The sequence below is a fragment of the Bufo gargarizans genome, chromosome 3, assembly GCF_014858855.1.
Source record: "Bufo gargarizans isolate SCDJY-AF-19 chromosome 3, ASM1485885v1, whole genome shotgun sequence".
Lineage (NCBI taxonomy): Eukaryota > Metazoa > Chordata > Amphibia > Anura > Bufonidae > Bufo > Bufo gargarizans.
In genome coordinates, this window is record NC_058082.1 from 199,918,729 (window position 1) to 199,933,854 (window position 15,126).

The 15,126-nt window shown below is 42.3% G+C and overlaps 1 protein-coding gene across 5 annotated transcripts in view; it reads left to right on the forward strand.

Moving 5' to 3' along the window:
- The window catches only part of HERC2 (HECT and RLD domain containing E3 ubiquitin protein ligase 2), a 222,904-nt gene that overhangs the window by 195,644 nt on the left and 12,134 nt on the right, over positions 1–15,126 (forward strand). For all 5 annotated transcript variants that reach the window (XM_044288171.1, XM_044288175.1, XM_044288172.1 and 2 more), the window contains 9 exons: positions 222–399; positions 696–857; positions 1,977–2,068; positions 4,465–4,604; positions 8,831–9,018; positions 10,294–10,491; positions 12,031–12,114; positions 13,093–13,234; positions 13,489–13,683. In XM_044288171.1, coding sequence (XP_044144106.1) covers positions 222–399; positions 696–857; positions 1,977–2,068; positions 4,465–4,604; positions 8,831–9,018; positions 10,294–10,491; positions 12,031–12,114; positions 13,093–13,234; positions 13,489–13,683 — 1,379 coding nt within the window. The remainder of the gene's footprint in view (positions 1–221; positions 400–695; positions 858–1,976; positions 2,069–4,464; positions 4,605–8,830; positions 9,019–10,293; positions 10,492–12,030; positions 12,115–13,092; positions 13,235–13,488; positions 13,684–15,126) is intronic.

Genomic DNA, 15,126 nt, shown 5'->3' on the forward strand with positions numbered 1-15,126 from the left:
ATGCCACTCATAGTATGTGGATAAGTAGTAGAGGACATAGTAAAAGAGCTGTGCAGAGCCATGTCATGATTTTTCTTATGTCTCTTAACTTAGAAATTTGAATATGATTTTATGCAACCTCTTTTACCCTCCGCTTATGTAGATTTTATATTTGGGATTTGTTGCTCTTATCATTCATGTGTTCTCCTGCTTGGTCTTTACTTTTGCATTTGTTCTTGCAGCCCATGTGATAGACCTCGTGTTATTGAATCTTTACGAGGAACAGAAGTTATAGATATAGCCGCAGGTGGTGCACACAGCGCATGTATCACAGCAGCTGGAGAACTGTACACCTGGGGAAAAGGAAGGTATGGACGTCTTGGGCATGGTGATAGTGAAGATCAGCTGAAGCCCAAGTTGGTGAGTCACCTATGCAAGACTATTATACCATCTTTACCACCCTGTAACATGTATGGGATATTTACTAGGCTTATGTGAAAGTAGTTCTTGCAGGGTGTGTAACTAAGTGATTACATTACCTGCAATGTGTAAGGTAGATAGGTAAAAGCTTTGAGTCTCTCCCCTTCTAGTGAACACATGCTAGGAGTCCTCCATATTGGGAGCGTAGCCCTTACTGTTTTTTGGCCTTCATTTCATTAAACATATAGACTGCATTAATTTGCTCCTAATCAAAAAAATTTATGGTCGCTCTCTAGGTGGAGGCCCTGCAAGGATATCGTGTCATTGACATTGCCTGTGGCAGTGGAGATGCGCAAACGCTCTGCTTGACTGACGATGACACGGTCTGGTCTTGGGGGGATGGAGATTATGGAAAACTTGGACGAGGGGGCAGTGATGGTTGTAAAGTACCTATGAAAGTAAGTCTTTCCTTAAAGTGTGTAAAATGTTCTGATGGACCTCTACACTCACGAATTTGCACTTACTTTTTTGCACTCAAAAAATGGCATAAAAAATTGCTTGTGTTTACTTTCATACAGCAGGGTTTTTTTTCTGTCCATCTGTGTGAACCACATAGTTTTTCAGGTGTTTGTTTCCCTATAGAGAAGGAGATGTCAAAATGACACCAAAAACACCAAAAGCTTCAATGTGCTGTGCTTTTCAAAAAATGATAGAGACCCAAAGAATGGCACTTAACTAAAACAGCAGTAGCCCAAAAAAAAAAAAGGCTCATTTGTCCTGCATGTAATATTTCCCATGGACTTTTAGCTAACATCTGGAGCTGGTGTCTTAACAAAAAAAAAAACGCATGCACACAAAAAAAAAATAGAACCACAAAATTGCTTTAACTGTGCCAAAACTCTGAACATGTTAAAATGCAGTTGTTGCTTAAAGGGATTCTACACCTTCAGGGGGCCTTTCGGCAAGACCTCCCTCTCCATGTTGACAGACCTGCAGATGGAATCATACATACCTGCTCAACAACGTTGGGTTCCTACTCCTTTGGTCCCCGGCTGCTGTGCTCCAGTCCCTGCTGTAAACTTCCTCGCAGTGGTGACATATCCCCCCATGCGTCACATCACCGGATCACTTGACCCACAGGGGTTAAGTCACCACTGCAGCCAGTAATTGACTGCAGCAACCATGTGACCCCCATCAAATAGGAAGTTTAACAGAGGAACCAAAGGGGAGCAGGTATGTAAGTATGCTTCCTTCCACAGTTCTGACGACTTGGGAGGGGTCTGGTCGAAAGGCCCCCCGAAGGTGCACAATCTCTTTTAATAATTCACCTGTAAATCTTGAGTTTTGGAATGAATTGCTGACTGGAGAGTGAAAGTGAGAAATAAGAAATATTGTTCATATTTCTCTTGCATAACACAAGATTTTTATTACTTTTCTTGTGTGAACCTTTAATTAGCAGTAAATCTATATTGGCTGATTTGGAAAAAATAAATGATGTAAGCTTGTTAAGCCTAGTCTATCCGATTGTGGATTTACACCTTTTACATGTCCTGGTTCCTGTATTTTCTTCTCTTTAGATTGATTCCTTGACAGGACTTGGAGTCACCAAAGTGGAGTGTGGTTCTCAGTTCTCTGTGGCTCTGACAAAGTCCGGCGCTGTCTATACATGGTACGCCGATTTTTCCTATTGTAAAGTGTAGCAACGCATCTAGCTCTTTGTTCTATGTAATGTACATATTGTTCTTTTCGATGGGCCATCAGTATTAGATTGGTGGGGCTGACTGCAGGCACCCTCACTAACCATGAGTTTCAATGCTTCATTTACATTAGCACATGAAGTGGTTCCCTCACAATGATAACTGTTTAAAGGATTACCAATATGAAAGTAAAACTATTGCCATGTGCAATAAAATACCTTCTTTCTTGATGTGCCCGTCATTCTTCGTTTCTGTCTTTTCATTTTCGCGTAAATTCACTTTTTGTATTATACAAATTAGTCAGCCAGGTGCCCAGAGGAGTGTTATCTTTCTACGCTGCCCAGGAATGCCCCCCTCCAGTGCCCAGCCCGCCTTCCATCAGAGCCCAAGCAGGCCTCTCCAGGGCCGAACTACCCACCCACACCAGCACTGTTGAAAGTCGCCCCCCCCCCCCCCCCGCTACATTGCTGGTGTGGGCGGGTAGTTCGGCTCTGGAGAGGCCTGCTTGTGCTAATGGAAGGTGGGCTGGGCTCCGTAGAAAGATAATAACGCCCCTCTGGACATCTTACTGACTAATTTGCATAATACAAAAAGTGGATTTGCGTAAAAATGAAAGACAAAAACGAAGAATGAAGGGTACATCAAGAAAGAAGGTATTTTATTGTACATGGCAATACGTTTACTTTCATATTGGTAATCCATGTGACCGATTTCCTTTATTGGAGGCACTGGAGTTGTACAAAACAAACAGGCCAGCTAATGACAGATTTATTTCTACACCACAACATATGGAGGAGGTTTATCAAAGAGCAAGGAAAAGTAGACTTCTTTCTTAGGCGACCAGTGAAAGCTGGGATCTGATTGGTTGCTCTGGCCACCTGATCCACTTTTATACTTTTATCTTCCCCGGGTTTGAATAACTGTCTCCCATTATGTTCTTGTTAGGGCAGAAATTACATGATGATCCTCTAAATCAGGGGTGTCAAACTCATTTTTGTCGAGGGCCACATCAGGCTTATGGTTGTCTTCAAAAGGTCCGTAATTCTGCGACTATATTAATGTAACTATGCCAGTTAGACGTAGCTTCGTACATTTATCGCCTGTTGAAGGCAACCATAAGGCTGACGTTAACATATTGTTAAATAACACATATATATATATATATATATATATATATATATATATATATATATATATAAATTATAATGATATATGTACAGCTGGTATAAGTTACACGTCTTCTTGTATATAGTGATATGGAGCATGCTGGTGTAACCTGGGTATCTCCAGTATACAATTATATATGTGCATGCGGGTATGTTATATATCTTGTTTATAGTGATATGGACCATGCTTGTATAACCTGGTCATCTCCTGTATATAATTATATATGTACAGCTGTATAAGTTATATATCTTCTTGTATATAGTGATATGGCCCAAAGCTGGTATAACCTCGGCATCTCCTGTGTGTGTGTGTGTATGTATATGTATATATATATATATATATCTATCTCTGTACAGCTGTATAAGTTATATATCTTCTTGTATACAGTGATATGGACTATGCTGGTATAACCTGGGATCCTCCTGTATATAATTATATATGTACAACTGCTATGTTATATATCTTGTATATAGTGATATGGAGCATGCTGGTATAACCTGGGCATCTCCTGTATATAATTATATATGTACAGCTGGTATAAGTTATACATATTCTTGTATATAGTAATATGGAACATGCTGGTATAACCTGGGCATCTCCTGTATATAATTATATATGTACAGCTGGTATAAGTTATACATCTTCTTGTATATAAGATATGGACGACCATAACCTGGGCATCTCCTGTACAATACAGGGTATTCCCAGGTTATAACAGCATGGTCCATATCACTACATGAAGATATATAACTTATACCAGCTGTACATATATAATTTTATACAGGAGGTGCCCAGGTTATACCAGCATGGTCCATATCAATATATCAAAGAAGCAGCAGCATACTAACTTTAGTCGCGCTCTAAGATGGTGCTGTTACCGCGCTGCTGAGTCCTCTTCTGGCCAGAAGGAGGAGGAGGCAGCAGCAAGCGGCAATATGGAGTAGGTGGCGCCCGCTTCGAGCCCCGCACAGAACAAACGTCAGGACGTTCTGAATATGTTCCATTATGGATTCTGCTACCACGGACCATAACTTCCATGTGTGGTAGCGGAATCCGTTTCTTAGATAACCTGAACCTTGTACGTCGAACTTGAAACCACACGTTCGCTCATCCCTATTCCTGACTAATTCCCTTTCAAATAAAGCAAATTGTAGCGCATGTTGGTTGAACTGAATTTTCAGATGTGAATTTTAATATCCAGGGGAAAAGGTGACTATCATCGGCTTGGTCATGGATCCGATGATCATGTGCGGAGGCCACGGCAAGTCCAGGGACTTCAAGGGAAGAAAGTTATTGCCATTGCCACGGGGTCGCTGCATTGTGTGTGCTGCACTGAGGATGGTAAGCTCTAGCTGTTTCTGCATTTCTGCTTCTTTTCCAGCCTGCGTGCTGAAGAAGTGAAGGTGGTGGTTTCAGAATAAAATTAGTTTGTCTTTGATGCCAGACTTTATAGCCAATCTCACAGTGGAAATGGCCAGCGTTTATTGCTTGTTCCCTGAGGATATTCTGGGGTTTATTGGTTCCTGAGTTTTCTAATATTTTGTCAAGGTTCTGTCTCCAGATAATCTCCGCGGCGCTGATCTAATCTATGGACTTTGCTTCCTCCTCTTGCTCTTTCAGTTGAAATTTCCAGCCTGTGATGTTATCCTAATGCAGTGCGTGAGATTTGTATTTAGTCTTCATGCGCTCAAAAAGAGAAACAATCTAAAATATTACAATTTGATACCTATTAATGGCTAACTCAAAGAAATGATGTTATAAGGCAAGCTTTCGGAAATGAAAAAATAAATAAAAAATGATGCGTAAAGAAACCTGGATATACACAGGAAAGAACAGAGAGGTGGAGTAATAAACTGCAAAACGCCAACAAACCGAGGAATGGTCAACATGGACCACCTGTATTCATCTACATGGGTCATCGAGTATTTTATTTCTTTATATTAAAGGGGTTGTGTCACCTCAGCAAATGGCAACGTTAATACAAGGCACTTACTAATGTATTGTTGCTATCCATATTGCCTCCTTTGCTGGCTGGATACATTTTCCCATCATATTATGCACTGCTCCTTTCCATGGTTACGGCTACAATGCAGTCCAGCAGCAGTGGCCGTGCTTACATGCTGTAGGAAAAAGCACCAGCCTATGTGAACTCCCGCGGTCCCGGCCACCAGAGAGGCAGCAACTTTTTCCTACAGGGTGTAAGCACGGCCACCGCCGCTGGACTGCACGGTAGCTGTAACCATGGAAACGAGCCGTGCATAATATGAGGGAAAAATGAATCCAGCCAGCAAAGGAGGCAAAATGGATAATCACAATACATTAGGAAGTGCCTTGTATTAACTTTCTCTACGTGATAAATGCCACTTGCTGAAGTGACACGACCCCTTTAAAGAATGTCTGTCTGGTACAGAAGAGGGTTAACTACATACAGTGGCCCCTCATGTTACAATATTAATTGGTTCCAGGACGACCATTGTATATTGAAACCATTGTAAACTGAGGAATCCGTTCTAGAGCCCCAAAATGTCATCCAAGATGAGAGAAAATTAAGAAAAATAAGCGGGTCACTAAGACAGATGAATCAAGTCCTTACATATAACAGTCAGGAATATCTGCTAACTGACAACTTATACCGCTATTTCACCAGGGAAGTGGCCTTGAATGGTTGGATCTGAGTCTTGGGCGTTGTATGTTGTCTGGTTTAACTTCCGATGGGTCAGAAAAGACTGTATGTTTAAAAATATTGTATCCTGAGGAAGCACTGTACAAACCTACATCATGGTGCAGTCACATATACCACCATGCCTTTTTTTATAGAATAGACATGCAAACTTCATGCAGATCCTGCTATTTCCATTGAGCCTTGTTATAAATACATATTGTGGTGACTCGGGCAAATTACGGTTGGATTTACCATGTATTGTCTAAGTGTGACTTATTAGCATGAATAATGCTGCCTCACAGTGTGGAATGCTGGTAAGGGGTTATGGACTATCAACTCATCCATCTCTACCAATGACTGGTAATGATGAGGGTGAGTGAAACGTGACAGGGGTAGATCTCAAACTACTTACCACCTCATCCATTCTCACCATTAAAGGAACAGGCACTGGAAAATGTGTTCTGTGTCCTAGGCAGATGAGACACATAAGTGGGATGTCAGCCTATGAGGTGGACATAGTTGTAGTAGACCATTTACGTCGTGCCTGCCACAGTGCCCCTATGCAGGGTATGTGTAGTGTTAAGTTGTGCCTTCTTCCCCATGATGTCAGAGAAAACTATAAGGGTCCATTCACACGTCCGCAAAATGGGTCCACATCCGTTCCGCAATTTTGCGGAATGGGTGCAGACCCATTCATTTTCAATGGGGCCGGAATGTGCTGTCCGCATTTGCGGATCTGCACTTCCGCATCCATGCTTCAGTTTCCGCAAAAAAATAGAACATGTCCTTTTCTTGTCCGCAATTGCGGACAAGATTAGGCATTTTCTATTACAGTGCCGGCGATTTGCGGTCCGCAAATTGCGGAATGCACATTGCCAATGTCCATGTTTTGCGGATCCGCAGAACACTTACGGACGTGTGAATGGACCCTAATTGACAGATAGTCTTTCAAGGTTTTTTAAAAATATTTTTATGGCAAGTTGGTATGCAAATGAACTGTTAGCAGGCTCTGCCAATAATGCTACCAGATGTAAGGAGGCTATCCTATAGGTCACTGTTCCACCATCCGCCAGCGTAATTATTGTCTGTCATGTCTCAAGGCCTGTTTAAACGGTTGAACACTGACCTTTAGGATGGCTATCTTACATCTGGTGGCATCACAGGCAGAGCGTATACGATAACTATGAGATGATTTGCATCCACGCTTCCCAGAATTGCAGAGGAGCATTGCCTAGCCTATAAGACTCCTCACACCATGTATGTGCCCTCCATAAGGAGATATAATACCCCCCACACCGAATATATTTTTAATTTATTATAATAAGTGCCTATTGCAAAGCTGGTAACACATTAAAGGGAATTTGTCACCAGTTTTATGCCGCTTGAGCTGAGCTCATGCATATTGGGACTCCCAGGTTTGTGCAGTGCCCTCCAGCACATGGCTCGCACTGGAGCTGCTGGATACTGATTTTAGGAAAACGACCTGGTCAATTCAAGAAAGTGACGCAATGTCTTGCTACAGACGCCTGTCACCAATTTATGCTGCCATTAAATGGGTCTGCGTAAAACTGTGGACAGATTCCCTTTTAAAATTAAAGGGTTTTTCTTGGAATTTGATACTGATGACCTATCCTCAGGATACCGTAGGTGATCAGTATCAAAATCCCAGAAAACCCCTTTAAATTTGCAGAGTAGACCTTCCTTGTCTTGTGTTAGCTGTCTGGCGCTGCTTTTTTCTGATGGGGAAGCATAGGGCTATGAATCTTACGAAATAAGTGATCTAGCATTTTGCAGACCGCACATGGCCGGCCCTATGAAATGATTGCGGACAAGAATAGGAAATGTTCTATTTTTTATGTGGGCTTGCGGAACAGAATTTCCCTTTTGAAATGAATGAGTTCACACCCGTTCCGCAATATTGCGGAATGGAGGCAGACCGATTCATATGGTCGTCCGAATGAGCCCTTATGATTTATTATATATCTGAAGCCAAGACTGCGCCTTATGCACCTCAGCGTCTCTTACCCAACCTTATGGCCATTCCAAGCTACATGTGCCTGCGCTTGTCAGGTTGGTGACGTTACACAGATTTCAGGAAGGGAATCCCTGGTCCCATCCTCTATGGACTGCCAGTACCCCCTTCTTTCCCTTTGGCTTCCACCAGCCAGGCAGTGCCTGTCGGATTACATATGGCAGACGTGGATGTCGTCCTAGAGGAGCACATCTTAGCTCGTGGTCTGAATGGCTTTTCTCTTCTTTTTCAATCATTTTTGTTTTTATGCATGACTAATACACCCATGGCTAAATTCTTCAAAACCTGGGACTGTTCCTAGAAATCCCTGGAATATATTCAGATGCCTACTTGACTTGCCTAACAAACATATGTGACACAGTTGTCACAGCCCTGTACCACGCACGGCACCATTTGACAAACAACCATGCCAGTAGGGTATTTTTCTAGCACTGATAAATGTTACACTTTTGCTCGAAAATCAAATTTTACATCTTTTTTTAATTCGACGACCAGTAATGTGAGTCTGTTACATCTTTTTTTTTCTATGCGTACATACGAAGAGCTCTTTAGCAGATTTAATGCAGACTTTGTCACAGTAACACGTTGTGTCTTTCCATTTCCATTTTTCTTGTGTAGAAGCAAATGCTGTTGTCTTTTAGTATATTAGTCCAATAGCTGATGGCGGCTCCAGCGTGGGTGCTTAGCCAGCATCTTTGGGCTACATTTTTTGAATTGTAGACAGGCACAAAGTAAGCCAGACATTTTATGTAAATGTTACATTTGAATGGTTAGAAACGGCAAAGGATTATAGTGAACCCTGCTTTTCATCCCCATAGAAAACATACATTGAAATTGTTGTATTTAAAAAAAAAAAATTATTTTATTTTTTAGGTGAAGTATACACATGGGGTGATAATGATGAAGGCCAGCTTGGAGATGGAACCACAAACGCGATTCAGCGACCTCGCCTTGTAGCAGCTCTTCAGGGTAAAAAGATAAACCGAGTCGCCTGTGGTTCTGCTCACACATTGGCCTGGTCTACAAGTAAACCTGCCAATGCTGGCAAGCTCCCCACACAGGTAATCTGCTCCAGACATGTTTATATTGCCTTTTTGTGTTATATAGGGCATTAAAGGCTATATACACCTTTGGGGGTAATTAATTTTTGTATTTTTTTTTTTTAACAATTTACAGGTAAGTGTTACAATTATTTTTTTCAATTGGTCTTTATCAAAAAAAATAAAAATTTAACTGTTCTGTCACAAAGGATACTTTTAATTTGTGCCAGTCATCTAATAAACCTTATCTCTAAATTACTAAGGCTACTTTCACATTAGCGTTCGGGGCTCCGCTTGCGAGTTCCGTTTGAAGGCTCTCACAAGCGGCCCCGAACGCATCCGTCCAGCCCTAATGCATTCTGAGTGGATGCGGATCCGCTCAGAATGCATCAGTCTGGCACCGTCTGTCCTCCGCTCCGCTCAGCTGGCGGACACCTGAACGCTGCTTGCAGTTCGGGTGTCCGCCTGGCCGTGCGGAGGCAAACGGATCCGTCCAGAGTTACAATGGAAGTCAATGGGGGCGGATCCGTTCGAAGGTGACACAATATGGTGCATTTTTCAAACGGATCCGCCCACCATTGACTTTCAATGTAAAGTCTGGACGGATCCGTCTGAATACAAATTACACTTAGACTTTCTTAGTAAAATATAATGCAGACGGTTCCGTCTGAACGGATACCATCGTTTGCATGGTACAAATACCAGATGGATCCGCTCCGAACGCAAGTGTGAAAGTAGCCTAAAAGGTCATAAACACTTGTTTAAAGAGGTTATCCGATCCGGGAAATGAAAATTCTGATCCTGTTACTAGAGAAACTGAAGGTTGCACAGAAAAAGGGGCTCAATATTTTTAATAAAGACCTATTGAGAAGATGAATTTTAGCTCAAAATGAGTACAATCCAAAGGTGTACATAGTCTTTAAAGAGGGTGTGCACGTGCTGCATCCTATTCAGTGTTTTACCTGCACGCTGTCTACAATATAGCGGTAATGCAGGGTAATTAGTTTTTCATACAATTCACCTGAGCCTTGTAAGTCCATATCAATCATTATTGTCCTACAAATGTGTTCAATTTAGTTCTTGCACATCTGAGCTGGTGGCCAGAGTTTCTTCTTTTCCCATTTTCTGTCATCTGGGCCCATAATGGCACAAATGAAAAGACAGAACATGTATATTGTTTAGTCATTGTGTCAGCTGTGCAGCCTAGCTCCGGTTAGTAACAGGTGGACTACTGGATATATTTTTGTCTTTTCAATACAGTTCAATCTTAAACCTGTCTGACATTTACTTTTACAGGTACCAATGGAATATAACCACCTGCAAGAGATAGCCATTATAGGTTTAAGGAATAGGTTGCTGTTACTTCATCATATCTCTGAGCTCTTTTGTCCATGCATCCCCATGTTTGACTTGGAAGGAAGGCTGGAGGAGACTGGTCAAGGTCCTTCAGTTGGCTTCGATACATTGCGTGGGATTCTCATCTCCCAAGGAAAGGTATATGTCTAAACTGGTATTCCCACAGTTGATAAAAGTGTCATCCCTGGCCGTCAGCAGTCACTAGAACAGGGTCCGGAGTCATTCTAGAACTCTCTATTCACTTGCCTCCTCCCTATAGTCACACAGTAAGGAGGAGTTTAGATGCAAAAGTCAAGCCTGCTTCCTCCCTCTCCATTCAATGTCTGTACAACTGACTGAAATAGTTGAGCGCCATCATCCACTGTCAGTCATTCCCATAGACTTTGAATGCAGCTGCACTGCTTGCCTGCTGTTCCGTGTAGCATTCTGTGGATAGGTAATAAAGGCCCATTGTGGGGGAAAAAAACTTCAAATTGTTACATTATTAAAAAATGTTGCATGTTCAATAAATGAGGACCTGGAAGGGATCCTCAATTTTTATTTTTATTTTTCTCCCCCTTACAAAGCGATCTCTTGCGATAGTCATGGTTTTTGTTCTGGCTGTAATCTGTTGTGTCTTGTCCTGGCTTGCTTATTCACATATACAGTGCTGAACCTTCTTTCTGTGGTAGATGTTAAGCAGCCATATAACAAGCATTTTATCCAGGGACATGCCACTTGACTATACAAATCGACCAGTAGTCAGTGGGGAAGAGTAAGCAGTGTGGACACTACTTATCGTGTATAAATATCTAATATACTTTATTAACAGATTTTGCTTTTTAACTAAAGAAATTGGCACCCAAAGTCGTGATTTATACTGTGCTTTATTTTCACTATATTCGCATATCGCTATCTTCTCACCGGTGTATGGAACCCTTGCGCTATAGCAATGTGGCCCTCAGCCAGTGGTGTACAGATAGGAGCATGCCTGTGCCCACTTCGCTCAGCTAATCCTGGCATAGCACATTGTTACATGGCACCCGTGTGCTATGCCAGCCTTTGGCCAAGCTCCTGCCTGTACTCCGTTCACTGCGGGCCCCATTTCTACAGTGTAAGGAATCTGAGAAGTCTGCAATATGCCAATATAGTGAATTTAATGTGCGGTAGAAATCAGGACTTTAGGTGACAATTTCTTTAGTAAAAAGGCAAAATATGTTAATAAAGTATATTAGAAAAATGATTTTTTTTTTAGGGCATTTGGGACAATTTTAAAAAAGGTTGAATAAAAGTTTAGGGGTGGTCTGCTTTATTTATTGATGACCTGTCCTCAGGTGAGGTCATCAATATCGGACAGCGGGGGTCTGACCCCCCCCTCCCCCCCCCCGCCGAAGAGCTATTTGAAGAGAGAACAGGGTTTGTACGAGCGATGGCTTCTCTTGATTGAAGTGAATGAGACAGCTCAGGTGTAATCACTGCTGTGGCGAGCAAGTAAACAGAGAAGAGAAGGAAGCGCTCCTACCAGTTCTGCTTTCTCTTCAAACAGCTGATCGTTGGGGCCCCCCACAATCTGATATTGAAGACCTATCCTGAGAATAGGTCATCAATATAAATTAGTGGACAACCCTTTCAAGATTGTGCAATGTGTGCTGTTAGCGTATTTTTGCTGTTGCTCTAACTTTTAAATTGACTCTGCAGGAGGCTGCGTTCCGCAAAGTTGTCCAAGCAACCATGGTACGGGACCGCCAACATGGCCCAGTGGTTGAATTAAACAGGATACAGGTAAGTTGTTTGGTCTAGATTGATCTGCGATTGAATAATTAGGACACTATTGTTCCTTGAACTGTGTGTTTTGGCATTTGTAATGCAGGCCAACTTCTTTCTCTGATATCCAGTTAGATGAGTATAATGCTATGTTTCCAGGGTTGACCGTATTGATGGGCTATTCTGAGGAGGTCATGAGACAGCTGATTGGCACGGATGACCCCTTATCTCGCTTGAGCACTGCGGCCCCTTAAGACAGTTGATCATTGGGCATGCTCAGACCTCCAGGCTTGTGCAGTTGATTGCTTATTCCCAGAATTAGCTATCCGTTTTGTCAACCCATGAAGAAAAAAAAACTTCTGTACAATTGGCTTGCAGTTTAGCTATAAAATTGTATGCACTAGAATCAAGGTGGGGTATTTGTCACCAGTTGTATTCTGCCCTATCTGAGAGTAGCATAAACCTCTGACAGATACCCTTAGCAAATTGCTTGGTCACTTACTTGAATTGACCCAGCCGGTTTATGAAAATCTTTATTGGACATCTTCAATGCAGTCCTAGTGCTGGAGCTGTTCAGTACACGATGCCCAGGAATCTCCATGTCTATGAGCTCACGACTCTCCCTCCCGGTCTCTGATTGCTATAGGAAAAACGAAGTCAATCAGTGGCGGGGAATATGCATATACTCCCTGGCGCACACTCTGTATTGAGCGGACTCTGGCACTCTCCTTGCACTGAGTTGTTCAATACAGATTTTAGCAAAATGGCTGGGTCAATTCAAGTAAGTGAAGCAGTGTTTTATTTAGGGTCTCGGTTTATGCTGCCCTCAGAGCAGTATAAAACTGGTGAGAGAGTCCCTTCAATATGCTTCCATGTAAAATATAGCCTATATTAGTTATAGCTAGAATGTGCTGTCTGCATATAGTTGTTTTGTTTGTCGTTCCAGTCTTTTTTTGATCATAGCCGTTTTAATGATTGAGTTCTTTGTTTTAATAGGTGAAACGTTCAAGAAGTAAAGGAGGTTTGGCAGGTCCAGATGGTACCAAATCTGTCTTTGGCCAGATGTGTGCAAAAATGACATCCTTCAGTCCTGACAGCCTTCTGTTACCTCATCGCGTCTGGAAGGTCAAATTCGTTGGTACGGGATTTTAGACTTAAATACACACAATAGGCACTTCTATAATAAAACCAAGCTAATGACTATAGCTCAGTTGATGGAGGATAGGATATGAAGACAGCCTTTGGAGTGTACGATTCCAGAAAATGGCTGTTCACCTACGATCCCTATGTAACCAGACAGAGCTTGTAACGTAGAATCCGGAAAACTCACATGTGCAGCGAGACCTGTCGTCACAAAGTCAAATTGAACTAACAGTTGTTTTTGCATATTAGGGGAGTCTGTAGATGATTGCGGAGGTGGCTACAGCGAATCCATTGCAGAAATGTGTGAAGAGCTTCAAAATGGACTGACTCCACTTCTCATTGTGACTCCAAACGGAAGAGATGAGTCTGGGGCTAACAGGGACTGCTTCCTGTTGAATCCGGCAGCTAAGACCACCCTTCACATGAATATGTTTAGATTTCTTGGTAAGTTCCCGCTCGGGAAAAGACAAGGTCTTTAGTCATACTCTGATGTTCTATCTCATCCAGATGTCGGACAATTAGACTTTATAAAAGAACTGCTTTAAAATCTTTGTAAATTAGTACCGTGCCTTAAAGAGGTTGTCTCACTACATCTCATCAGATCATGGGACATTTGAAGTCTAATTTTCACCCCCTCACTGGTTAAGCAAATCTGCTTAAAGGGACAGAGCTATGTTCTAAAGCTATCCTCTGTCCACAGGATCGGTGTTGTAGAATACCAGTCTCTGGATGAGTAAGGTTTATTATGACCAGCCAGGAGCATTAACACATTCGACACACAAAGGGAAATGCTCAAGCAGGGAGGGCTTCCATTCAAGTAATACATAGTCATCCTAAACTATACATACACATCTAATCCTCATTGGATAGGTTAAACTTTCTATGCTACCCCATTGGATACAATCATGCATGAACAGTGCGCGATTCCCTACATTTAGCCATGTGATTGCCATCCTCCACCTATGTGTCCATATATATAGAAACGGAGAATGTAATGTCTGGCATAATGGGCAGCATTATACTTATATTTTTTCCTTCATAGGGACTAACCATCTGATCGTCAGGGGTCATTCTCTATGGGACTGCTATGGATAGCAGAGTGCAGTGCTTGGGTATCTCCGTCACCCCCTTAGAGATGAATGTAGTCGAAGCAGTGATGCGCGACCTACGATTACATTCATTCACAAGGGGATCCAACCCCCATTCTTGCAATCAATAGGGGTCCAAGCGGTTGAACACTCACTGATCAGATGAATGGATAGGGGGTAACTTTAGACCTTGGCACGACCGCTTCGAGCCCACTATCCTGATAATGAATAAACCATTATTTTATTTTATTTTTTGTTTTTATTCCTTTAGTTAGACATAAAAGAATAAAACTTGCAAATCTGTAGCATCCAGTAGGGACTAGCAGTTTTTGGTGCCTCCCTCCCCTCAGGCCATAATTAGCCATTAAAGGGCTATGGGGCAAGAGGCTTTATGTGCATTCCTTTCCCCATTGCATGGTTTCTGTAGGTCTGGAAGAGTCTAATCTGCAGCATTATGCACAGCTATTTAAGTCTATGCAGCTCAGGGTGCATGTGTCTTCCCCTCTTTTCATACGTAGTCGGATTGCGTTATTGTTACATACCTCTTCTCTCAGGTTCTGACTTGCTCAGAACACCTGCTTTACCCCTCTTTACCAGTTATAGTAAGTAGAGAGATTGCACTTCCCTGAATGCCTTATCTTCAAGCCTACACAGTTCTGACATCATTACCTCCCCCCTTCAAAAGGCAGAGTAATTACGTTATGGCTAGGTGCCCTGTCTGACCAGCCTATCCAGTTCTTCATGCCCCAGGATTCAGCCTTGCCCCCTTCAAAGGCGGAGAAATTGCGCTGTTGCTAAA